Source organism: Aquarana catesbeiana, linkage group LG01 (assembly GCF_042186555.1).
Source record: "Aquarana catesbeiana isolate 2022-GZ linkage group LG01, ASM4218655v1, whole genome shotgun sequence".
Taxonomy (NCBI): Eukaryota; Metazoa; Chordata; class Amphibia; order Anura; family Ranidae; genus Aquarana; species Aquarana catesbeiana.
The window spans coordinates 504,801,857-504,828,207 of record NC_133324.1 but is presented as its reverse complement, the minus strand read 5'-3'; the positions used below and the strand labels follow the sequence as shown (position 1 = coordinate 504,828,207).

Genomic DNA, 26,351 nt, shown 5'->3' with positions numbered 1-26,351 from the left:
AAAAGAAAGAAAGCCTTAGGTTTGGTTCACACCTATGCAGGTTGCAGTTTGCATATTCCACGTGCATTTTGCGTTTTTCAATACACATTTTTGATCCATTTAAGTCTATAGAACCAAAAAATAGAAAAAAAGTCTCTTTCTCTTTCCATAAAATGCACAGATGTGAACTACATCCAAAGGAAACCATATTAAATGGACTGTAGTGTATTTCTGCAAAACTGAAAACGCACTAAAAAAATGCATAGGTGTGAACCAGGCTTAAAAAAAAGAGTCATTACATCTAAGGCTGGATTCACACTTATGCAGTTTTAGTGCTTTTTGCATTTTGCAGATTTGCTCTACAGTCCATTTAACATGGTTTCCTATGGAACACGTTCTGTAGTGTAAATCATCAAAATGCAAAAAGCACTAAAGATGCACAGGTGTGAATCCAGCCTTAGAATTAGTGAGCTGCAATATGTTTGCTTTGGGGTTCACAGTCCAATGTAGATGTTGTCTGCAAGTATTGCTTAGTAATTGCCAACAGTAACCATTCCATAGACTTTCTTATAAAAACAACCCTTTTGCACAATTAACTAAAGCAATTGAGAATCTTCACACAATAAAATGTGTGAATAATTCACTTGAATTATCCAGTCATGTGCCAAAGAAAAAAGTAAGCAGGAATGTGCTTTTCACATAATTGGAAAACTTAAGTAAATGTTCACACAACTGATTTCGTAAAGATTCGCAACTCCTTTAGTAAATCTGCCTCGAATTCCTGTGGATACCATTTTAAAGTGACCCTGTCACAAAAAACAAATGAAAGAAACGTACCTCCAAATTAGCGTTTCAATCCTGCCACTTGTGCCACCATGAATGTTGATCTCCTGTGTACCACACTGCACTCCACCAACCTCTAGATCAGGGGTCTTCAAACTACGGCCCTCCAGTTGTTCTAGATCATTATTGTGTTCTGTAATGTGGTAGAGGTCCATGGGAGGAACTACAGAGTGCAACAGGGGACACAGGGGATCAACATTCCTGGAAGTGATGGAATTCTCCACACACTTCCGTGGGGTGATTTCTTTTTAATGGAGCAGTGCTTGGTAACAGGAACTGCGGGAAAGGTAAGTATTTACTTTCTTCTTTGGAGGTATATCTCTTATTCTGACATTAACAGTATTTTGAGAGAAAGTCTCCTTAAATCCTCAGTTAAAACTTTTTAATATAATGTGATGATTAACACTACCTCTGTTACTTCATAAAGCAGTCAAAAAAATAATTTAGGTAATTGTAAGCTTTATGTCACGTTGGAAAGTAAATGCTCGATTGCGAAATACATAGGTGAACACAACGTGGTTTCTAAGAATACTTGACAGATTTGTTATAATAAGCAGTTGTTTAACCTGCTCAGATAGCTGTGTAGCCCAGGAGTGCGGTAAGATGTCCAGACTCCTCCCTTTGCTCTCCATGGTTTTTTCATCCTTTAAAACACCTTCTCCCTCCCTTCTGGGCTGTCAGTTTTCAGTAGCAAACTAAAGGTCTCCTGGAGCTTTCCAAAATCTACCTCAGGTAAGTCCTAGAAGCTCTTTAAATGTACTTGTATCTCCTGTTAAAAAAGCATTAAACATACTTAATTCTTTATATATATATATATATATAATATATATATATAGCAAAGAATAAAAGAAAACTATATATATATATAAATAGCGAAGAAAAAAAGAAAACAATTTTTTTTTCTTTATATTGTAAAGCTCTGCGTAAACTGTTGCTGCTATATAAATCCTGTAAAATAATAATAATAATAATTGATATCACATAAAAACATGTAATTATGTTATCAAGTCATTTATAATAGGGGTTGAAGTCTAATATCCATGTTAAAAATGAAAATGTGTTTCTTTAAACAATGTTTTTTGTTTTTTTTTAAGCAGTAGTAGATTCTTGTACTATGTTAGCCACCCATCAGTGCAGGATGTCTGTAGTTTAAGTGATACCTTTTATTGTTTAACAAGCAGTATTAAACCCAAAAGCAAACATTAATTCATTGCAGCTTACCAATTCTTAGATGTGATGGCTGCATTAGTTTCCATTTTTAGGCTGTCTTTCTTCTATGTATATCTGGGGATCCAGCAGGTAAGTCTGCTGTTTATCAACAGAAAGGCTCTCTTGCAGTTACAGGGATGAGACAGACCATTTACCACTGGCAGGGGTGCTTAAAATGATCAGCTTTTGGTTATTTAAAGAAAACCTTTATCCCGCGAGGGGAAAAAACTTTTGCTGCAACTGATTATAAAGTATTAGCTGGGGTTCAGCTTCACTTTGTTACTGTATTTAAATATGCTAGTACTTTTTTTTTAATCTATATTTTATTTTAGACAATTTTTATACAAACAAAAACAAATATAGTACAATTACGTGTGTACCACAAAGTATAGCATACCACAGTTCAATTTTGTTTTCGGTAAATATTTAAAATCTTAAAAATCATATTCCTTATAGTATAGTTCTAATGATGGTATACTCTTTGACCTCTAGTACTTTTAACACTCCCCTCCCCCCAGACTGAGAATGCTGCTGTCCAAATCTGCCCCCTGTACTTATACATCTAGCGCAGGGGTCTCCAAACGTTCTAAACAAAGGGCCGGTTTACTGTTCTTTAGGCTTTAGGGGGGCGGACTGCGGCCGTCCGGAGTACAAAACGTCCCAGCATCAAGGAGAGTAAACAATCCCCCATCATTGGTGTCAGTGTGAGGAAATGTGCCCTGTCATTGGGCTCCATTGTTGGTGCCTATGGGAAGAATCGTGCCCCATCATTGGTGTCATTGGGCCTCATTGTTGGTGTCATTCTGAGGAACTGTGCCCCAGCATTTGTGTCATTGGAAGGAATTGTGCCCTTCATTGTTGTCAGTGAATAAAATAGCACCCCAAGGGCTGGGTAAAAGCAAGCAAAGGGCCGCATCTGGCCCCCGGGCCGCAGTTTGGAGACCACTGATCTAGAGGAGTGTTTCTCAACTCCATTCCTCAAGGCGCCCCAACAGGTCATGTTTTCAGAATTCCCTTTGTGGTAATTACTAAGGCTTGATTCACACTAATGTGTTTTTTGATGCATTTTGCAGAAATGCATGGAAATTTTTTAACATGGGTTCCTATGGAACATGTTCACATCAATACATTTTTGTGCCTCTGCGTTTTTGGAAAGGGTCAGGGACTTTTTTTCATGCAAAATGCAGCGTTTTGCATGTCATAGAATTTAATGGACCCGCATCCAAAAAAGCAAGTACCGCGTTTTTGCCGCGTTTTGCGTTTTTTTCCTTACTTTTTTTTTAACACTGTATACAGTATAAAAAAAAACACTGTAAAAAAAAAAAAAAACCGCAAAACGCAGCAAGCACCGCAAAAAGCACTGCAGAAGTGCTCAAAAGCAACATGCATAGATGTGAATCGAGCCTTAGGCAGTGAAACTGATCAAATCACCTGTGCAAAACAATGTGAAGCCTGAAACCATGACCTGTTGGGGCGCCTTGAGGACTGGAGTTGAGAAACACTGGTCTAGAGTGGTGTCTGTATAATATAGGAGGTGTGTTGCTGCTCAGATCACCAAAGGAAAACAGAGGGAAAAAATCCTGAAAAGGAAAAGTAATGCAGCCGCTATATTTAATGATTGGTAAGCTGCAATATATTACATTTGGGGTTTAATACTGCAAGCTTTCAGGACCACTTAGGTCCCATCCTCAGGCTTTATACAATTTCCTAAAGCAGAAACAGCGTTTTCATGTTAGTGTTCTATTAGACTGTATTGCTCCTGGATGGGCACATTCATATTTTTACTTTGCGCTATCTTTTCTGTTTATTATGTTTAGGTCTAATGGAAAGTCATGTACCGTATGAGCACAGCAAGCTGACATTCTCTCTCTGGGATTATGGTGTCTTTGCAGCAATGCTGTTTGGATCTACAGGCATTGGACTGTTCTATGCTCTGTCCCGTGGAGGGCAAAAAAGCTCTGATGACTTTTTTACTGGAGGCAGGAGTATGTCAGCTGTCCCAGTCGGTTTATCGCTTGCTGCTAGCTTTATGTCTGCAGTGCAAGTGCTTGGAGTTCCAGCTGAAGCCTATAGATATGGTGCCAAGTTCCTGCAGATGTGCCTTGGGCAGATTTTAAACAGCCTAATTACAGCCTACCTTTTTATGCCAGTGTTCTACAGACTTGGGATCACCAGCACCTACCAAGTACGGAGTTTACAGTTTCAGTGCCTCTTTATGTCTTTTTATAAATTATTTCATATCTATTGTTTCTAACTTTTAGTTGTACAATTGTTTTTGCTCTGTTATTCATTATTTTTAATCTACTAATTTGTTATCTTTCCCTCCATGACACCGCATAATCATTGTCTCATTTCTATGCACAGTATTTGGCTATGAGGTTTTCAAAAAGTGTTCAGCTCTGTGGCACTATCCAGTTCCTTGTGGGCACTGTAAGTACTCACTTATCGTTTGATCTATTACCTTGGCCAAGTAAATATGAAGTCCTAATGATGTTCTTCCTTTCACTCCACAGACGTTATACACTGGAATTGTGATCTATGCTCCTGCACTAATTCTTAACCAAGGTTGTTGTTTTGCTAGTACTCCAACTTATTACTGATAGCTAGGGCTGCATATAGTTTTAACATTCACATTCTGTTTTCTGTTAGTAACCGGGCTGAATATTTGGGCATCTCTGATTTCAACTGGAGCGATATGTACCTTGTATACATCACTGGTAAGTTAAAACAATTTGATCTCAGACTCTTCACCTTATGCTGGCACAGAGACATATCTTTTTGAGGAAGTGATACTTCTTTCAATTTAGACGGAAGTGCTAATTGCTTGGAAGCAGGTATTATTATGTAATTGTAAACTGTAATTTCGTAATCCTTATTTCCTAACATTTTATGAATGAGAAATTAATAATTTTACTCAATAACATACATATTAAATTGGTCTGTAATTGGTTTTAACCCAATTTTGAAACCTTGCTAGCCATTTTATTCAGTCTAAATTGTGAAGAACAGTAATAGAAGGAAAAAGTAGTCTGTGTTTCTCTACAAAAATTTTAAAGGATAGAAACCAGTAGCAACAAATAAGCATTGCTCAGGGAAAACACTTATCTGCGTTTTGGGTTGCTTTCCTGGTTAAATTCCAAAAGAGCCAAAGTTCTATTTCATTTTTTAAAAAATAACAGTGATATGAAATTATCCAATGAATATTACAAAATTATTAAAACAAAATTACAAAGATTATAATTATGAAGGAAGTCCTGCTGTAAAATATAGATCCTGGATGTTTACACAGAAAGAGAGAGTGTGCCGTTCCTGGTGTTATCAAACTCCTTTGATGGATCCTCAGTCAGTCTGCATTTTCTGTGATTTTGTTGTACTTCTATTTTGAGCAAAATTAGTTCATGGAGGTCTGGTGGAGAGGGTGGGAATACAGTAGATAAGGTAGGTTAGGGAGGTAACCATGTCAACACCGGCAATAGTATAGATGGATGAACATTTATTTTGATGGGTGCATCATGGCACCAATTGTTTCTGCAATGTGGGCAGGTGTGTAGTAAAGACATAGATCCAGGAAGCCTATGTTGTTGTTATTCAGTCTTTTAGTCATGTCCGACTCTTCGTGACCTCATGGACCATAGCATGCCAGGTTTTTCTGTCCTCCATTGCGTCCCGAAGCTTACTGATTTTCATGTTCATTGTTTCGTTGATGCTATCTATCCATCTTGTTTTCTGTCATCCTCTTCTCCTTTTTCCTTCCATGTTTCCCAGCATCAGGGTCTTTTCAAATGAGTCCTTTGCATTTGGTGGCAAAAGTTCAAATTTCAGCTTCATCTGTCCTTCCAGTGAATATTCAGGGTTGATTTCCTTCAGGTTTAACTGGTTTGATCTTCTTGCCGTCCAAGGGACTTTCAAGAGTCTTCTCCAACACCATAGTTTAAAAGACTCAATTCTTTGGCGTTCAGCCTTCCTTATGGTCCAACTTTCACAGCCATAGGTTACTACTGGGTATACCAAAACTTTGACTATACGACACTTTGTCAATAGGGTGATGTCTCTGCTTTTTGTAATGTTATTTAGGTTTGCCATTGCTTTCATGCCAAGAAGCAAGCGTCTCTTAATTTCATGGCTACAGTTACTGTCTGCCATGATCTTGGAGCCTAGGAAGATAAAATCTGTCCCAGTTTCCATTTCTTCTCCGTTTATTTGCCAAGGAGTGATGGGACTGGTTGCCATGATATAAGTTTTCTTAATGTTCAATTTCAGACCAGCTTTTGTGCTCTCCTCTTTTACCTTCATTAAGAAACTCTTTAGTTATTCTTCACTTTTTGCCATTAGTGTGGTTTCGTCTGCATATCTCAGGTTGTTGATATTTCTCCCTGCGATCTTAATTCCGGCTTGTGTTTTGTTGATCCTGGCATTTCGCATAATGTACTTTGCATATAAGTTAAATAAGTATGAAGCCTATGCCTCCACTCAGTTTGGAGAACGTCAGTAAGGTCTTAATCAAGGCAGTGGGTTTTAGATATTCAGAGGAATTTAAGGAATTCTCTATGTATCTATGGACCATACTCAGCATTAGGATGCTGTTACTGCCAAACCAGGAAAAATAGGCTTTGCTTCAGCGTTGGAGGTCTTTGCATATAAGAGAGGCAAAAAGTTGGCCTTAAACATCTGACTGAGAAAGAGGCTGATCTGAATCATGAAGTACATACTAGCCATGCCTGTTTTTTTTACATGGGGAGGATTTTTAATAAGTGATTTCCTTCATTAGAATTATAATCCATAATTTCCTTCATTAGCATTGGCAAGAAAATTTCAGGGTTTGTAATAAACAGTCAATCATAATTTGTGACTGGAAGAGTGGCCAGGAATGTTTGGATTGCACCAGATTTGACACAGTAAGGGTTCTAAGATAAAGACCCATACTAAAAGACCTAGGGGACAGCCTTGTCAGGGACCATTTTGCAACATAAAACAGTCAGAAAAAACCTTATGCAAACAGCTGCAGTTTGATGAGATTAAATTGCCTTAATCCAACACAGAACATTTTGAGCCAAGACCAATATGCTTCCACATGCATGGGTAGATATTAATAGGACCAGGATCTTGCACAATGAAGCTCCACGGATGATATATAAAAGAGGAGTGGTATTATTTTTGGCTTCCCTAGTGGGGACAGAGCCAATTTGGTCGAGATCTATTAGAGTGAAAAAGTGCTGTAGAAGGCGAAGGCATAAGATTTTAGTATTTTTATTTAATCCTTTTTGGGTAAAGAGATCTGTCAATAATTGGAGCACAGGGTCAAGTCTTTTCCCGACTTGGGTATGACAGAAATGTGAGCATATAGTATGCCTTGAAGGATCTCTCCTGACCCCAGAATACTGATGTATGATGTTAAATGCGCAACTGAGGAGTGAACAAAATGTTTCGTAATAGTGAATTGAGAGTCTGTCAGGGCCTGTGGCTTTATATAGTTTCATGAAAGAAAAAGCTGTTATTTGTCTTCTGTGACAAAAAGGTCTATGGTGCTGATCTCTGACAGTTGGGAAGGCAAAAGATGCTTTGGAAATGAGCTTGGGAGAGATACATGTTAGGAGGAATATTGTAGTAAGTATTGTAGGTAGGTAGGTAATGCACAATGCACTTACATCGATGTAAGATTGATACACTGGGAGAGATTTACTAAAACTGGCGAGTGCAAAATCTGGTGCAGCTCTGCATAGAAACCAATCAGCTTCCAGGTTTTATTGTCAATTGAACAAGCCGAAGTAAAAAGCTGATTGGCTACTATGTACAGCTGCACCAGATTCTGAGTGCTCTAGTTTCAGTAAATCTCCCCCACTATGTATATGAGGAAATGTTCTAGCAGTCCATGGAACGCTTCCTGCATTCCATACACCAGGGGCCTATTAGGTCCCTTCCGTTATGCCATTTCCAGTGTATGGAAGGCAGAGCACGTTCCACTGACTGCAAGAACACTTCCTCATATACATAGTGGTTGATTTACTAATACTGAAGAGTGCAATATTTGGTGCAGCTCTGCATAGAAACCAGTTTCCAGGGTTTTTTTTGCCAAAGCTTAATTGAACAAGCTGAAGTTAGAAGCTGATTGGCTACCAAGCACAACTACACCAGATTTTGCACTCTCCAGTTTTAGTAAATCAACTCCATTGCATATGAACCTTACATTGATCTAAGTGCATTACCTATTTTTATGATGTTTAGATAAAAATAACAGTATTACACTATCTTCTTGCATCTTCCCTATTTCCTCTTAACGTTATGGTCACTGTTTGTTGAGAAGGATAGGTGGTATTCTGATCCCGATTGAGCGCGAAACAGATTTGGTGTATCCAAGGCTGGAGTTGAAACCATTGAAGGAGCTCTGAGATGATAGAATTTGAGCACAAAAGGACACGCTTATTAATTTAAGGGGTCATATTCTTCCGGACAGTGAGTTTGGCTCCGGGAGAGAAGAAACATGAGTGTGAGCACCTTGATATAAGAAGATTTTGCACTTTAAACTATTTGGATTCAATGTTTATTAACACATTTTGTTATTTATTATTTAATATTTCTGCTTCTGGTTTCAAGATTTGATAATATAGAGGGGAGGAAGGGGTTTTGTAGTACCCCTTTAACGCATACATTATTATTGTGCATGGGTTTGGATTTAAATCTTCTTGGAATATTTTAATATTTCATATCTTCACTTTATGTATGTTTAGCTTTAAGGTTTGATGATATTGAGAAGAGGAAGAATTATTGTAACATCATTATTTGGGCAAGGATTTTTAAAGTAGATATTTTTGAGTAGAATAGACACATCTGATTATTTGTGTTCAAGGGACACTGCATATTTTGGATTTATGATTAGAGTGGGAGGTGTATAATAGTACTTTATATAGTGCTGCACTTTATATATTTATTTATTCAATATGATATCCAGGGGGGTATCACGGTATTCAGTAGCTTAATAAATCTAGTGGGTATGTAGCATGGTCCAATTTTTATAATTTTCAAACCAATATATATTCAGAGCTGTAATAGTCTCACTTCAATATGTCTGATTATGTGATTATATGTGAAATTAGTATGATGTAGAGCAGTGGTCTCCAAACTGCAGCTCTGGGACCGGATGTGGCCCTTTACTTGCATTTAACCAGCACTATTCCTTCCACTGATCCAAGACACTATTATGCCATCTGACACCAACAATGGGGCACCACTTCTTCCACTGGCACCAACAATGAGGGACAATTTCTCCCACTGACAGCAATAATGGGGCGCTATTCCTCCCTATGATAGCAACAATGGGGCATTATTCCTCCCCATAATACCAAATGTGGCGATGTTTACCCCCACTGATGGCAGGAAAACTTCCACTCACACTGGCCACAGTCCGGTCCTCCTAAAGTCTGAAGGACAATAAACTGGCCCTTTGTTTAGAAAATTTGGAGACCCCCTGATGTACAGCAAAACAAAGGGAGTCTACTTTTCACAATAGATGCTGTATGGATTCCTGAACTATATTTTCCCAATGTAGCAAAATTTCCCTGAGAAGAGAAAAAAAAGATTGGTTCTTAAACAGAACCTTGGCCGTATAAAAGCACTACACAGATACAGGGATCCAGTAACAAGGATTTGAGCTCTGCATGGAAATAGTGTGGGCACAATGAATACTGACAATGCTGTCTAGCATAAGAAGGCAGACACCAATCGGGGACAGGCGTCCTTTGCATAAGCTCTCGGAAGCATTCAAGTGTGGACTCACACATATAAAGTGTTCTAGAAAGAGGTCTGCTAAAGAGCAGTGTAACAATGGTTATTAAGCTTGAACGTGTGCCAGTGTTGTACAATAAGTTCATGATCAGCTAAATAAATATTTGTTGAACTTTAGATAAAATCTCCAAAAAACATTTTTAGTGCATTACACCTTTGCATTTATTTTTGGTTATGTTCCTTCTAGGGTGGTATGAAAGCTGTGATCTGGACAGATGTGTTTCAGGTGCTGGTTATGATTGCGGGATTCTTTGCAATAGCTATTCGCGGTACCTTGCTAGTGGGTGGAGCTACTGAAGTATTGGATATTGCAAGAAACTATTCCAGGATTAATTTTGGGGAGTAAGTATACATGCAAGCATGAATGAAAAACAAATAAATACTGCTAGACTAGATAGCTTTACAAAACTAAACATAAAATATAGCATTAAAATTTACCAAAAATGGACATACAACATTGATTCCTTAATAACGTTGCTACATTCATAAAAGTCTGACTATTTTATATGATACAAGCACTGGTTGGCGCAGTGCTATTCTTCAAAAGCATTTTTTAAAGCATCACTAAAAGTCACACTTCTAGATTTCACCTGCTAGGGCCAACTAAGACTTACCTTGGATATAAATAAAACACCCTCATAACATAAAATTCTTATCATTCATCTTCCTTTAACATATGATTACAACACAACTCCCAATCTTGTTTGTTGTGCAGTGCCAAAACCTGTTATAAACTCTAAGAAGAAAAGCATGTCACTGAAAAAAAAATATTTTTCTCAGAGGTAAGTAGTTGGGTTTCTGTTAAAGTTGATGGTAAATAATGAGTACAATTATTGTAGTAAAGCAGACATAAAGTAAAAAAAGATACTTTAGGCCTGCTAGCCTACTTTAAGACTGCCATTAACAAATAGTCTCTTGACAACGAAATACTTACTGCTTTCCTAGAGCAGGTGTCATCAAAGTCTCTTTGGCTGCTGCCTCACTTTCTGTTCCTTCTGTCAACCATTGCCAAAGACTGTGTGCCTGAATGCATTGTCATTTGTGCATATGATATCCAAGAGTAAAGGCTGTGGTTTCATTTCAATTGAGACCTGAATGGGGAAAGCGTCTTCAATCTGGGTCATACAGTAAAATGGGTAAAATGTAGTTGTACCAGCCAGTGGGCAAACACCCACTTGATTTGGTTTCTTCTGCTAGATATTTGAACAATTGCCAGAAATGAAGGCACAAAAAAGTCAAAATCAAGTCATAACTAATTAAGTACAATTCTATCAGTGGAATAAGTTAACTCTCTATATCAGCTTTGACCCAGATCCTCGAAGGCGCTACACTTTCTGGACCTTTGTATGTGGAAGCACATTTCTGTGGCTGTCAATGTATGGAGTTCATCAAGCACAAGTTCAGCGCTACATATCCTGTAAAACAGAAAATCAAGCAAAACTGTGAGTTTATATTTACTTGAACTATTTCTTGTTATTTCATTTTTTCCTGCTTATTGTGTCTATAATTTCATAAGCATAACACTATCATTTATGCCAGTCCATGCACACTGAACCTTCTTACTGCATTTTGTGATCCTTCATAAAACAATCATAAACCAGACGCGGAATTTTTTTTCCATTATTGTTCTTTAATTGGAGGACACCGGCTCCAGAGACAATTGGGTTATAATGCTGCCTATAGAAGTATTTGAACACTGGCAAAAAAAAAAAAAAAAAAATGACTAGCCAGGAATAACCCCTCCCTCTCCCATCTTGCTTCAGGTTTATCCTAGCAGGATATATTTTCGTTACTGAGAAAAGTTTAACCATTTTTACTATATATATTTTTTTATATATACATCAACCAAGACTTCTCTACACATAGCTTGAGCTGGCCTCTTTTGCAGCTATTCAAATCAATGTACCCTCAGCAATAGATTTGAAGGCCATACCCAGACTCAGCTAGACTGGACAATTTCAGAACCTACTTGGAAGGACGTTGTTCTTCCATCTCTCTGTCTAGCTCCAGTTCATCTGAAGGAAATCTCTTTCCATTGCCTGAATGTAGTTTGTTCTGCGTGTGCCTACCTTGCATCTACTGCTTCCATTAGAAAGACTGACTCACTTGTAGCACCCTCTTGTGTGCTACTAGTGTTAGTGCAGGCAAATTTATGTTATGACTCATGGTTAGTTTGTGAGTATGAAATTGGGTCAGGGTTTACTGCAGGTCAGGCTGGGTTACTCACAGAGGCAGGTCTCTTGTCCCCCTACCCAGATCTGGAAGTTTGGAGAAACTTCTAGAAGTTAGTGGGCGAAAGCCAGGAGGGATTGATCTGCACACTTTGGGGAACTTGGCCAATCCCCTGGCAGAATGCTCTGGCAGGGTGGCTAGGTCAGCCCTTAAATATGGAAGAGCCATGCCAGCAGGGAAGTCAGGTGGAAGATGGAGTGCTGAGGAGACTGTAGGTGGCCTAGGAGGGACCCCTGGGTCTTGGGAAGCTCTGTCTCCAGGCTGGGCTTGGGCTGGCTTGGGAAGAACCTGACAGCATTACAGTTTGAAAGGAATCTTGCCTGAGGAGCAGCAGGGAGCAACAGGGTGAGACATCAGTGCACCCAGGGATTCACAAGGGGAGAGATTACCACATGTAGCAAGCTTTTAAGGAGGACAGTGCTGTGCTTAACCCCTCCTATCCCTTGCCCTGGGAGATCTATGATGCAGCCAGGTGGGCTGGTGGACAAGCCTTCGGGTAGGCTGGTAGTTCCTGCAGGCAGTAGAGCTGGGAGCAGTTTCTACAGAGGCGTTGAAGATACTCCTAAATGCAGCTTACAACACATTGTGCTATTTTCTAAAAGGGACTGAGAGTTCCTAGTCCTTAAGAGGCTTTGGATCACCAAAGACTGTTGGAGGCCAGGAGGGAGAACAGTCCAGGATCTTTGTACATAGGGAGGAAGTTGTTCCCATCTATCATTTCAGTCAAGTTAGGCATCCCATAACCCCTTTACCTCATCCAAGTTATCACCCCTAATAAAACAACAAAAACAAGCTCAAAGACTGTTTCTTGTGTCTGGATGTAAATACCTGTTGCCTGGCTGTGCAAGAGTAGGGCAACCATTCACCAGAAGCTCCCACAGGGGTAGTGCTACACACATTTATCATCAGGTATCATTTGATGCCAGTTTTGGTGTAAACTCTCTCAGGCAGCTCTTTGAGCTGCAGCCGTCCCACGGTTTTGTTGTGTTATGTGGGCCTGTTAGTGTTTAACTGTTGCCCACCCCTCATTTGGACTGCTTTTGGATGTCCTCATTGTCTCTGAATCCTATGTCCTTCAATGATCAGGAAAGAAACCTGGATTTTAGTACTTAAATTAAAACACTTAGCTTGGAGTTCATTGATGGACGCAGGTTTGACTGCTCTGTGTTTAAGATCTACTCGCAATACTGCTGTTCTACAAAACTGAGGCATGCTGGGAGTGGGGGAGGACAAACCTGGTTGACCACTGTTTTTTTGTTTGCTAGTGTCCAAACTTTCCTTTAGGTGGCAATATAACCCAACTGTCTCTGAAAACTGTGCCCCTCACTGAACTCCCAAGAGAAGAATTTTACGCTAAGCACAAAAATTCAATTCCATCAATTTTTTCACAGAGTTCCATGTACATACTTTACCATCTTATCAACATCGATACAGAACAAAAGAGAAAAGGTACCAAGATTCTTGCATATTGGCATAAATCTTGGTTTGGCCATATAGCTAATATTTGCCTGTCACCAATATTTGCATAGATGCATAAGAACATTTAGTCCTTATCCTACCAGCTTAAAATCTTCAGTTTTTTTATTAAATTCAGCCACAACATTGTCAGCTGTAGCTCAGTTCAAACATATGCCTGCAGTTTAAAACCACATATTATCACAGTATTCTCAAAAGAAGCAGGGGAGCCACCAGGTCTCAGAATTAACAAAGCTAGAAATTAATTTTATTAGTGGGTGCTTCTTTCTGAAACGGAAATAAAAGCTATACCGTAATGTGTTTTACATCCCATGAAGCACTAGCTGGCAGGATTGTGGAAATTGTATATGTCTTTGTCTGATATGGAGAAAACATACTTTTTGTTTGTTGTAAGCCCTGGAACATATAGGCTTTGTAGAGCTTTGGGTGAGAAAGCCTATATTCCTAGTTCAATATCTTACCTGGTAGCCAGACCTCAAAAATTTGTCTCATCTAATCACAAGCCTTTTTATGTATAACCTGACTTACATTCCTGACTCTCTCTCTTTCACTGTCTCTGCTGTCAAAAGACTAAATGCTGAGCAGGGACAGTTTTATACAAAATGGGGTCCTGGGCAATTTTTAACTTTTAGCACGTTTGCTAAAATAGCTCATGCTGAAATTCTGTACTGTATGACAGAGGCGTCTCATCAGAACAAGGGGCCTATACATAAAAAAAAAAAAAAAATCTCAATCTCTACATGCTAAGCTCATACCAAATTTCTTAAAGCAGTACTATAACACCTAGTGTTCTGAGCAACATAACACAGATACATTGACCATAGACAGTAATGTTTTGGATGACAAGGTGTAGGAAGTATATGCTTCATCATATATGCTTCATCATAATCAGAAGCATAGCACATACTCAGCTTACAACATAACCTGCCTTGTGAGGTGGTTGGTTCCTTTGCAGCTCGGTCGAGTCCTCCCATTTTAGCCACGCAGTGGTGCAATCTAGGATCACTGTGTCCCTCAGATACAGACAATCATAGATTTGGGTACCATGTGACCGATGTGACCAATCACAGAGATCACATATGGAAACACAGGCTGTAATACTGCAGCCTGTGAAGTCTCTCCTGTCACAGTAGTGCATAAGTGTAGCGCTAAAGTGTTTGCGTTGGTCAACAAAACCCAACCATTAACACTGAAGGGTGAATCACAAAATCTCCGTAAATTAAATTATATAAATCTACACACCATGATGGCTAAAGAAATATACAAAAAATCACACAAAATACCACATGAGATCTGTGCTGAAAAAATAAATAAAAATTGTAAAAAAAAATTTAAAAAATAAAAACGAAGGGTTTATTCACACTTATGATGCTCCCTGAAGAGCAATCCATGTCTGGGTCGCTCTTTAGAGAGCATTAATCACTTTTAACCCCCTAAATGCTGGACTATCACACTGCAACTGCGTGCATCCTGTGTGGTTGCAGGGTAGTTATAGTATGGCCTCATTCACTTAAAAGTGCCACGCCACGCTCAGCAGGTGGTAGTGCCCGCAGAGTGCAACAGAGAGTATAATTCCTGCAGTAGCATGTGTATCCCAACACTGCTACCTTCCCAGCTAAAGGGGGGTGATTGAGGGGCAGAAAAATGCAGCATTTGGTATCCCCATAGTGGGGAGGAATAGTAGAATATGTTTTTGGGGTGTCATTATAAGCATGTTCATGCTATGTGTTAGAAATATTTTATTAATTGACAACTTTGTGTTAAAAACAAATACATTTTTCATTTTCAGGGTGTTTTTTTTTTAATCCCTATAGCGGCTAAGCAGGGGGTTTATATTCAGGCGGCAGAAGTCCACCTGCTGCAGTATGATCTGTATACCCAGGTCTTTAAAGGAAGATGCAACTGGGACTGGACAGAAAGGAGTGATGGTTTATAAAGATATTATCTAGCAGCATTACCGCTGAATTGTCACAATTTATAAGGAGACCTGAGAACTCACCAAATTGGGAAATAGTGCTCAGGGGAGTGTAAAGTATCCCCTAGCAGTAACATGGTGTTGGCAGCATAGAGCATGACTTTCTCCTGCAGCGCACCAAATTGGAATCCCACTATATCTGGGTTCTGCCTAATGGAAGCGGCGAAAGGTTCATTCGCCAGTGCAAATAGTAACGGTGACAGTGGACATCCCTGACGGGTGCCCCTGGCAGGGGGGAACATGGATAATACCCACCCAGCCTCCAGGACAGCTGCCACTGGGTGGTTATATAGCAATTTAACCCATGAAGTAAAGACAGGGACAAAGCCAAATCTGGAAAGGACAGTCCGAAGAAAGGGCCACTCCACACTGTCAAAGGTCTTGGCTGCATCTAAAAACAGCAGAGCCCCACTACCCATGTCATCAGCCCTGGCCTGTATGTCCAGAAACAAACTGCGCAGGTTGACATCTGTGGACTTTTGGGGCACAAAGCCAGATAATCATGGAGATAGCTTTATTAAGGCATAGAGCCAGTCCCAGTGCTAAGATGTTGATGTCACTTTGGAGTAGGGAGATTGGCCTATAAGACTCTGGATCAGTGGGGTCCTTACCCGGTTTCAACAAGAGTATGATATTAGCTTTTGTCATAGAATATGGTAAAGTATCACATTGCCTGGCAGTATGAATCACTTTTAGAGTTGAAAATGTTTTTATGGGTAGAATAAACATTACATCAAAAACACAAATACAGTTGACATATCACTTATAGGAAAGCAGCAACGAGCGCGCCAAATGGCTATTGCCTACAGCTGCGCTTGCGCCTAAGGATTTCATAAATAGACTTGGATTCAATTTAAGTCAAACAATAGTAGATCAGGAGGTAAAGCGAAAGGGGGAAGAAAGACGAAGGCAGAAAGGGTTGGAGAGGGGGGAAATGGAAAAGGGAGAGGGGGGAAATGGAAAAGGGGGGGGTCTGCTGGGAGAGCCTGGGATGGAAAGACAGTAACTTGGTAAATGAAGAATATTCCTATATCCTTAAGGAAAGGTCATGGTGGGGGTGGAGCTGGGCTCGGAGGAACAGGGAGCATGCCAGTCAGGGTATTTGAGGATGTGAAGCCTAGCCAGACTGACCACCAGGGCTTTTTTTCAGCTGGAACTTGGTGGAACTCAGTTCCACCACCTCTGGCTCAGGCCCTCTGCTCCCTGCTGACCACTATTACTTGAAAACACAAAAGTTCAGCTTCTATGCTTACAAGTGGCAGCTTGTTCCCCAACAGCTCCCACAGATCAGATCTCCCGAGTGGCTCCCACTGAGTGAAGGATGGGGACAAGGGAGATGCAGGTACAAAGGGGGGGCAGTGCAAATGCCAACATGACCACTGGATGATCTCCCTGCAAGTGAGAGAGGTGGAGCCAACTATAGTATGCAGGGAGGTACTAGAGCTGGCTGGGTGCTTCAGCTCAATACAGCAACAAAAATAAGACATGTGGAAGATGGTGGAGCTTTTAAGAAGATGGGGGCGGTAGAGGGGGGTTGTATGTAGAGGGCAGAGCTGAAGAGGGATAATTGTGAGAGGTAAGCAGCTGTGGAAGAAGGCTGAATTCTATACTCTGTGTGTAGCACACCGCTAAACTCTGCACTCTGTATGCAGCACACCCCTGAACTCTGCACTATTTACGTAGTACACCCTGAACTCTGCAGTCTCTGTGTAACCCCCTCCCTGAACTCTGCACTCTGTACATATTGCACTCTGTACATTTTGCACTCCTGGTATTTAATGACCCTGTTAAGACCCTCCCACTGTTAGTGAAATTTGACCACACCCACTATTTGATGCGATTTGGAGGGTGTGTGTAAGGGACGGGGGGTCACTGAACTGATTCAGTTCCTGTACCTATTTTCCAAGAAAAAAAGCCCTGCTGACCACAAAACCTTATATTTGTCGAAAGTGTTGTTGTCGAGTGCTAACATCTCCTCCATTCTCATGATGTCATTTACTGTGGAGACCGAAAGGGATAATGGGGGAGTGGTGGTTGTTTTCCAGAAAAGGGGGATCAGTTGTCGGGCTGCTTATAGCAAAAAGCGTAAAAGACATTGTTTCTGAGAGGCTATTGATCCTGGCAACATGGAGAGGAGAGCTATCTCAGGGGTTAGTTGTAAAGATTCATCACATATATTATTATATGCCTGAAATACCTGCTTCTAGAAGGGTCGTATTCGTTCACACTCCCACCAGATATGAAAATAAGTGCCCGTGGCTTCATTGCATTGCCAGCAGGTGGGTGAGGTAGATGGGAAGATTTTCCCATCTACCTGTACCATCTGGATATGATCTTGAAGTTTTTCTCTTGGGAGTAACAGGAGATAGAGGACTTATGTGCGAAGTGGTACGCTGTCTGCCATTCTGCTCTGGAGAGAGTTTTTCTAAGGTCTGCCGACCACATCCTCATGTATGTGGGCATGTCATCCTGAGTGAGGGCCTGAATCAAGCTGTAAATGTGGGAGAGTAGATGTCTGGGTAGCTCCTGTAGGGAGCTGAGATGTTCGAATTTTGAGAGTGGGCGATGGATTTGAAATGAGAGGAATAGTTGTTTTGCGAAGGTTGTTATATGTAGGGAAGTAAGCCAATCACGTGTCCCCTCAGGGACGATCGGGGCCCCAGTACCTGAGTGGATGAAGGTGTGTGCCTGAGGCCAGGAGGAGCAGTGGAATGATTCCAGTTGATGAGCTCCGATTCCCTGAGGGAAGGCCTGACTGTAAAATAAAGGAGATAAGGGGAAGGGGTCAGAGGAAAGAACCTTGCACAGCCCTCTCCTATACCAAAGAACAAGGATGGTTATAGTTAGAGGTGAGGTGCCAGATAAGTGAGAGAATCTGCCCTTGTAACCCCAGAGGAGAACCCGTAGGTCTACTGGAGCTAGGTCCTGCTCGACCATTACTGAAGCCTTTTGAAATGGTCGCGGGAACCATTCCAGGGTACGGGCCATAAGAGTAGATTTGTAATAAAGTTTGTAATCTGGTAGTCCCGTGCCCCCTTGAAGCTTTGGGCGTCTGAGTAGCTTATATTTAACTCTGGATAACCCCTTATTCCAAATAAAATGAATGGAGAAGGAGCGTAGGGCCGAAAAAAAGGATTTGGGGATAGTGACCAGTATGGTTTGAAAGAGATATAATAAATTGGGTAGGGTGTCCATCTTGAGGGTGTTTATGCGCCCAAACCAAGAGAGAGAAGAGGGATGTAGTTTAGTGCAAAGAGGTTAGAAAGGTTGAAGGGGATCGTTATGCCTAGGAGATACCCTTGGTATACCATTGAAAAGAATAGTTGGAGCGAAGTGAGGACATGCTGGAAGTGGATAGGGAAATATTGAGAGCCTCTGTTTTGGATATATTGAGATTAAAATTACTTAGTTGGCCGAAGCGTTTACATTCAGAAAAGAGGGAGGGGAGGGTTGTGTGTGGTTGTCGGGCGTATATTAATAGGTCATCAGCATAAAGAGATAGTTTATAGTGTTCGGAGGGTGTTTGAATTCCCTGTATGCATGCATTTTGTCGAATGGCGCATGCCAGGTGCTCGATTACAATGACAAATAGGAGCAGGGAGAGGGGACAGCCTTGACGTGTGCCATTAGATATGTCAAATGCCTCTGACGCAGTGCCATTGACCAAGACCGATGCAGAAGGGTGAGAGTAAAGGGACATAATTTTGGTGATGAAGGGGGATCCGAGACCTATTTGTTCTAGGGAGAGTTGCAGGAAGCGCCAGTTTACCCGGTCAAATGCCTTTTTAGCATCAAAAGACAGGAGACAAGCTTGCTGGCGGTGTTGCTGTATATAGCAAATGAGGTGTATGGTTTTAGTTGTATTGTCCCAGGCTTCCCTGCCCGGGACAAAATCAACCTGATCTCTATGAATAATCCCCGGCAGTAGTGGTGAAAGGCGGTTAGGGAGGACCTTCGCAAATATTTTTAGGTCTATCTTTAGTAGGGATATGGGGCGGTAGCTACTACATTGTGAAAGATCCTTACCGGGTTTCAAGAGAATGGATACGTTGGCAGATAAGAGGTCTCTGGAGGGAAGGGTATTGTCATCTATGGCATTGAAGGCCCGGGCCAGGAATGGCGTTAATAGGGGTGCAAAGGTTTTGTAGAATCGTGGGGTATAGCCATCCGGGCATTTGCCTAGTTTTAGACCCTAGATGGCATCCAGAAATTCTGGTACCGCCAAGAGTTTGTCTAGGTCGGAGGATTCCTGGGGGTCGATTGTAGGTAGTGCTGTTTCCGTTATATAGGCCTGCATGCTGTCTAGTGGGGAGGATGTAGGGCTGCTTGAAGCGTTCTGTGTGAGGTTGTAAAGCTGGGAATAAAAGTCTCTGAACGCGGAGGATATACCCTTCGTAATAAAAACCTTGGCCTGGTTTGATTTGGTAATGAAGGGAATGGATTGGCGGGAAGCCTGGGGTGAATATCCCTTGCCAGATGTTGGCCACATTTATCAGCTATAGAATAGTGATAACTGCAAGCTCGATCCTGTGCTATTAGGGAGTGGGAGTCTAGCAAGTGGAAGAGGTCACGACGGGCGTTTGATAGAGTGACAAAGGTTGACGGCTCTAGCGTTTGTTTGTGGAGGGATTCCAGGTTTGAAATGGTGGTCAGGAGGCGTTGAATTTCATCAGACCTGATATTTTTTAAACGGGAACCGTTCTGTATGAGTATGCCTCGGATCACACATTTTAGGGCTTTCCATTGAATGAGTGGGGTAGTAGTGTCAGAGGAGTGATCAGACGTGAAGCGTTGAATTGCCTTGGTAACTTCAGCAATGCACACTGAGTCCCGAAGAAGATTGTCATTAAGACGCCAGGATGCCCCCCTGCGAGATTGGGCAGGACGTGCAAAGGACAAGTAGACAGGGGAGTGGTCAGACCATAGGGCATGTCCCAGGGAGGATTGTAATGGGGTGTCTAGGAGGGATTGTGAGAGGAAAAAAATAATCTAATCTGCTTTATGAGTAATCTTTTTCTGTGGGGTGGTGTATACACCAGACATCTATTAATTGGTGGGAGTGTAATAGAGATTTGATGTGTGAGAGTGAGGATGTGGTTATGGATGAATTACCCGAGGATGTGTCGGCAGATGGAGACAGAGTAACGATGAAATCACCTCCAGCGATGACCCAGGGACCCCCGAAAGAAGATAGTCTGGTGAGAGTCATAGAAAGGAAGCGAGCCTGGTCTGTATTGGGCACGTAAATGTTAGCCACTCTAAAAAGAAAGTTGTTTGGCTTCAATTTGAGAAATATAAAGCGACCATTATCATCTATACAAGAATCAAGTACTTCAGGGTGAAAAGATCTATGAAATGCGATGAATACTCCTTTGGACTTAGCTTGGGGGTTAGTGCTGTGGAACCAGGTAGAATAATGGTGGTTGCGGATCGTGGGTGTGGAACCAGTGCGGAAGTGTGTTTCCTGCAGTAGCAGGATACTAGCTCGTTGTTTGTGGAAGTGATATAGGATCTGGCTGTGCTTCTCTGGGGTGTTAAAGCCTCTACAGTTATAGGATGCTAGTTTAAGAGGTGGTGTGACTGCCATGGTGATGGGTGGGGGTCAGGGGTGGTAGGAAAAGAATGACGAGAGTCTTTCGGGCACCAAGCTCAACCAGCAGGGGGAAGGTGGGGGAGAAGGGGGTGGGAGGGTAAAAATAAGGAGTAGAGGGGTAGTTGGAAGAAAGAATAGTGTGAGGATAAAGAGAGAGTAAGGAGGTCTCTAATCTCAGTGTCGATAGAGTTGCAGTGCAGTACGTCTGGTTGTAACCGAACACTGGAGATTGAAGCCATGATTTCAGTGGGTAGACAGAACTACATGAACAGGCCACTAGGTGGCACCAAATGGTCAAATGCATAGAAAAATAACATCCATAATAAAGTGTTATGAAGAACATATCATAACCAAGAACAGTGCCAGTAACTGGCACCGAGTATGCCTGGGGGGGTAAGTGGGAGGCATGGAGGGGGGATAAAATATATTATGAACATTAACATACAACATGTGAATAGAACAGGGGATGGTGGGACAAAGATTTAGTATATTCTTGCTATGCAAGTAAGTAGGCAGTATGTAAGTACATATTGCCCTGTGAGTCCAAAAAAAAAAAAAAAAAAAAAAAAAAGCACAATAGTAAGAATTCAGGGGAGGTATTTGTAGGGTGGTGTGTTTCAGAACACTGGGGGGTTTGCAGGAAATGAATCTGCTCAACTGGGATAGAATGTTCATCCAGATCGGATAGTTCAATCGTTCTAGTCTTCAACTGTGGAACATGCCGTCTTCTGTAAACAAGTCCCAACGTGGATATACAGCAAAAAGCCTTCCCTGAGGAGTACGTCTCCAACTATAACAATGTTCTGGAAGGTGCACAGCTTGGAGTAAAAAGAAACAGGAAAACCCTGAACAGGGTGCACTCATAGTAACATGAGTAGTCGCAGGGAGTGATCCTGCAAAAAACAAGAAAGGACAAACGACCAGTTGGTCTATGGTGAATCAGTCATTGGGGTCTTTGTGTGAGGAGGATCCAGGGCGCTGTTTGCGACTTTGCTTGTGCCCCTGCGGAAGGTATGGTAGGCTTGGGGTGGCGGGCGTGAAAGGCCAATTTGGGATAGAGACATGCGGCAAGTCCAGAGTACTAAGAAATGTCGGGAGGTCCCAGAGCGTGCGGAAGATGGCTGTCTTGCCATCATGATGAACCTGAAGCTGGAAAGGAAAGATACATTGATACTTCAGTTGGCGGGATTGTAACAGATGCGTGAGGGGTTTCAGAGCTTTCTGCATGGTCAAAGTTTGACGTGAGAGGTCTGGTAGAAGCATCACAAGGGCAGTGTTAAAGATAATAGAGTCTTGTGTGCTGGCAGCACACATGATGGCTTCTTTAATGTTGTAAAAGTGCACTCTGCATAGGATATCACGCACAAATGATGGGTAAGGTTTCCTGGGGCCGGAGGTCCTGTGGACACGGTCCAGTTAGGCAGTTGCAATAGCTGGTTAAAAATGGCTGTCACAGCCGCATTTATATCCTTGGATTCCACAGATTCAGGTATCCTGCGGACGTGGATATTATTGCGTCTGTTTCTATACTCAATGTCGTCTTGCTGGTATGATAATTGCTGCAGCATGACTGTATGGGTATTTAATATTTCTTCATGGGTCTGTACGGCGGCGTGGAGGCCCTCAGTGGTGTTTTCTATGTCCTCAAAACAATCCCCAATGTCCTTTTTAAGCTCAGTTATTTCCTGCTTGTATGTTTTTTCAATGCGCTTAACACACTGTTCAAAGTCAGCCTTTGTAGGAAGGGAGCGCATGTAGCTGTGCAGGGATCTCATTTGGGATTCCATGTCCCAGCCATCCTCCGATCCCAGGGAGGTATTGGAGTGGCTCCTGGAGTGTCTGGAGGGGCGATCCTGGGTCCCAGGGGGTGGATGGCATGCCTGAGATCCAGTCAGGGAGTCTAAGGCTGTTTCAGAGTGGGCCGGGGACAGAGGCGCCGGCGCCATCTTGGTGCTGGGCCGCGGCCGAAGATCAGGTGAAAAAGTGCCCCAAATCACCCCTGAACAGGATCCCCCCTGTCCCCTTAGCCTCCTTGTACTTATCTTTCCCCTTTGAGGTCATTGAGGCTGCGTTCTGCAGTGCGGTGAAGCCCTGTGAAGCCACGGGATCCGGGAGCTGAGACACTACACGTCCTCCAGCTCCATGTGGCAACCCACGCACCATTAAGCACTTTTTTTTTTTACAAATAACGTGGTGTTTTATTTGGAAAAATAAAAGCATACATGATATATATACACAGTACAGTTACAGTTGCATACTTTGCATTAACGACAAAAGGGTCCAGGTTGACAACATGTCACAAAAGATTTATACATTCTGTGTTATGATATTAAAGTTTGCATATTGGGTGTAGGGGCACGTATGGCCCAGGTAATAAGTCTGTAAACATGGTTGAAAAAAGGGGCAAGACTATGAAGTGTCAATCAGGTATATCATTACATGTGGTTGCATTTGCCAGCCAGGTATCCCAAATTTTGCCATACTTGGTTGGGCATCCTCTATGAACATAGATCTCTTTTTTATACGGCAAGACCTGGTTGATTGCGGATATCCATTCCTGAAGCGTTGATGGTATGACCTGCAGCTACTTCCTCGCTATAAGTAACCTAGCTGTGAACAATGCCTCCTGGAGGAACATTTTGTGGAATTTATCCAAATCTGGATCTGAGAATATTCCCAGCAGACATTGTTTAGGGCATAGCGTCAGGGGAGATCCCATCTCATCATGTATAAATTTTACTATATGGGACCAATAGTCTTGTATTGCTGGGCATGTCCAAAGAAGGTGAAAAAAAGTGCTAGACGGACTATCACATCTGGGGCATAGCGGATTCTGGTCAGGTTTGTATTTAGCCAATCTGCTAGGGGTCAGGTATGATCTATGCATAATGTATAGTTGTGTAAGATGATCTGACAGTTTAGTTGACACCTTCTTACTAGTACCCAATGCATCCTCCCATTCGTCATCCACCAGCTCCCCTACATCCCCGGCCCAGCGATATCTCAGGTTATATGCAAGAGTTGTTGCTGAGGGTTGGAGCAGAGTATTGTAGAACACTGAGATAAGTTTACGAGAGTCTTGTCCTGTTATAATACACAGAACATCAAGGTGCGTTATGTTGGGGGAGGCATCGCTGAACTGTGCCCGGAGGGCATGGCGGAGCTGGAGGTATCTAAAATGCATTGTGTTGGGGAGATGAAATTCCTCCTTGATTTGTTGAAACGATTTGAGGGTAGTATCACAATAAACATCAGACACCCCCTGGTTTAGCCATATGGTATAGTCGGAAACAGTTAACAATTCTCCCAAACCAGGATTGTCCCATAGGGGTGTGTGTGAAAATGCGTAGATGATGTTTTCAGTTTGCGCCCAATCACCTCCCATATTTTACAGTGGTGATATAGTAAACTTTTACGTTTTCCCAGCTTCCCAGTACCCGCAAGTTCTCTGAGAAGAATTTGGAAGGGGTGTTTGAGCCCATGGACTTGGGGGGGAACATATCAGAGCCAAGTATCTTTCTCTATCATGTTTGTCTAAAAAGAAATAGTGGGACAGTTGCGCAGCCAGGTAGTAAAGGTTGAAGTCCGGTAATGCTGCCCCCCCTAACTCTGTGGGATTTTTCAGTGTTTGCCAGGACAGTTTATGTCGAGTCGTCCCCCATACAAAGGAGTTGAGAAGGGCCTCAATGGACTTAAAGATTGTAAGGGGTAAGTAGGCTGGAGCATGCCACAAAACGTACAAGAATTTGGGGAGGAGGACCATTTTAATTAGGTTCACCCGGCCCATCACCCCCAATGGCAATTTAGCCCACGTCTGTGTTTTAGCTTTTAAACTTGCTATCAGGGGCTCTAAATTAAGCCTAACAAAATCCTCTGGCGAACGGGTGATTACGATGCCAAGGTACGTCATGGAACTGACCTAAGGGGTGGAGATGAGGCCATTATATCAGTGGGGACACTGACGTCTATGGGAAGAATCTGTGATTTGTCCCAATTGATCTTTAAACCAGAGTATTTACCGAAGTTTTGAATAATCTCAAGGGCAAATCGTAAGGATAGGCCAGTATCTGCTAAGTACAACAACATATCATCTGCATATAAACTGATCTTTTCCACCATGTCTCCACATTTCAGACCTTAGACACCTGGGTGTGCTCTAAGGGAAGAAGCAAGAGGTTCCACTGCCAGAGCATATAATAATGGGGATAGGGGACAACCCTGACGTGTACCTCTTGAGAGGGGAAAGGGGGCAGAGACTTTTTCATTGACCAAGATCCTGGCACATGGATTCTGATAGAGGAGTTGGATCCACCTGATGTATTTGGGCCCGAATCCAAAGCGTGTTAAACATTCCCAAAGATATTCCCACTCGACGGAATCAAACGCCTTTGCGAGACACTACAGCTCTGGAACCCAGCTGGTCAGTTCAGCCTGCATATTCATATAGAGCCTACGTAAACTGTATGCTGTGTTTTTGGCTGGCATGAACCCAGTCTGGTCCGGATGAATTAAAGTAAGGATCACCTTGTTCAGACGTAGTGCCAGGACCTTGGCCAAGATCTTGATATCTAATTGAAGTAGAGATATTGGGTGGTATGACTCGGGGAGTTCTGGGTTTTTTCTGGGTTTGGGTATAAGCACAATATAGGCTTCACTCATGGAAGAGGGCAAAGAGCCAGTTTTAAATATTTGGGAAAATAGTTCATATAGTCTGGGAACCAGGGTCTCAGTATATGTCGTGTAAAATTCAAGGGGGAGACCGTCGGAGCCAGGCGCTTTGGAAGGTTTAAGTAAGGATATAGCTTCTATTATGTCATCTTTAGAAATAGGAGCCTCTAGCGTCGCAGTCTGGTCTTGTGTCAGAGTGGGCAATTCTATATCAGCCAAAAGTGTCACTATTTCCTCTCGGGGATTGTTGGCAGTAGAGGAGTACAGAGATGCGAAGAAGGAGCAGAACTCCCCAGCCACCATATCAGGATCAGTAATTAGTTCCCCGTCAGCAGCACATAGGGAGACCACTGCGGGAGGCCTGTGATCTAAGTGGGCTAGGTAAGCCAGAAGGCATCCCGCCCACTCTCCACATTCATACAGCCTCTGTTTTCTATAAAATATCTTCCTTTCAGATTTTTCAAAGTGTAGATTATTTACTATTCCGGTTTGTAGCTTTAACTGATCTGCTGTGGATGGTGACGGGTCGGCCAAGAAACTTTCTTCTGCCTCCACAAGGGATTGTTCTGCCTGCCTGACCACTCAACAGGAGTTTTT

The 26,351-nt window shown here is 42.1% G+C and overlaps 1 protein-coding gene across 1 annotated transcript in view; it reads left to right on the top strand.

Annotated features, from left to right (window-relative positions):
• Positions 1–1,475: 1,475 nt before the first annotated feature.
• SLC5A5 (solute carrier family 5 member 5) overlaps positions 1,476–26,351 on the top strand; it is a 111,321-nt gene continuing 86,445 nt past the window's right edge. Inside the window, exons 1-7 of the mRNA XM_073593246.1 lie at positions 1,476–1,554; positions 3,849–4,216; positions 4,396–4,461; positions 4,545–4,596; positions 4,681–4,748; positions 9,998–10,152; positions 11,112–11,252. Coding sequence (XP_073449347.1) covers positions 3,854–4,216; positions 4,396–4,461; positions 4,545–4,596; positions 4,681–4,748; positions 9,998–10,152; positions 11,112–11,252 — 845 coding nt within the window. The 5' untranslated portion in view covers positions 1,476–1,554; positions 3,849–3,853. The remainder of the gene's footprint in view (positions 1,555–3,848; positions 4,217–4,395; positions 4,462–4,544; positions 4,597–4,680; positions 4,749–9,997; positions 10,153–11,111; positions 11,253–26,351) is intronic.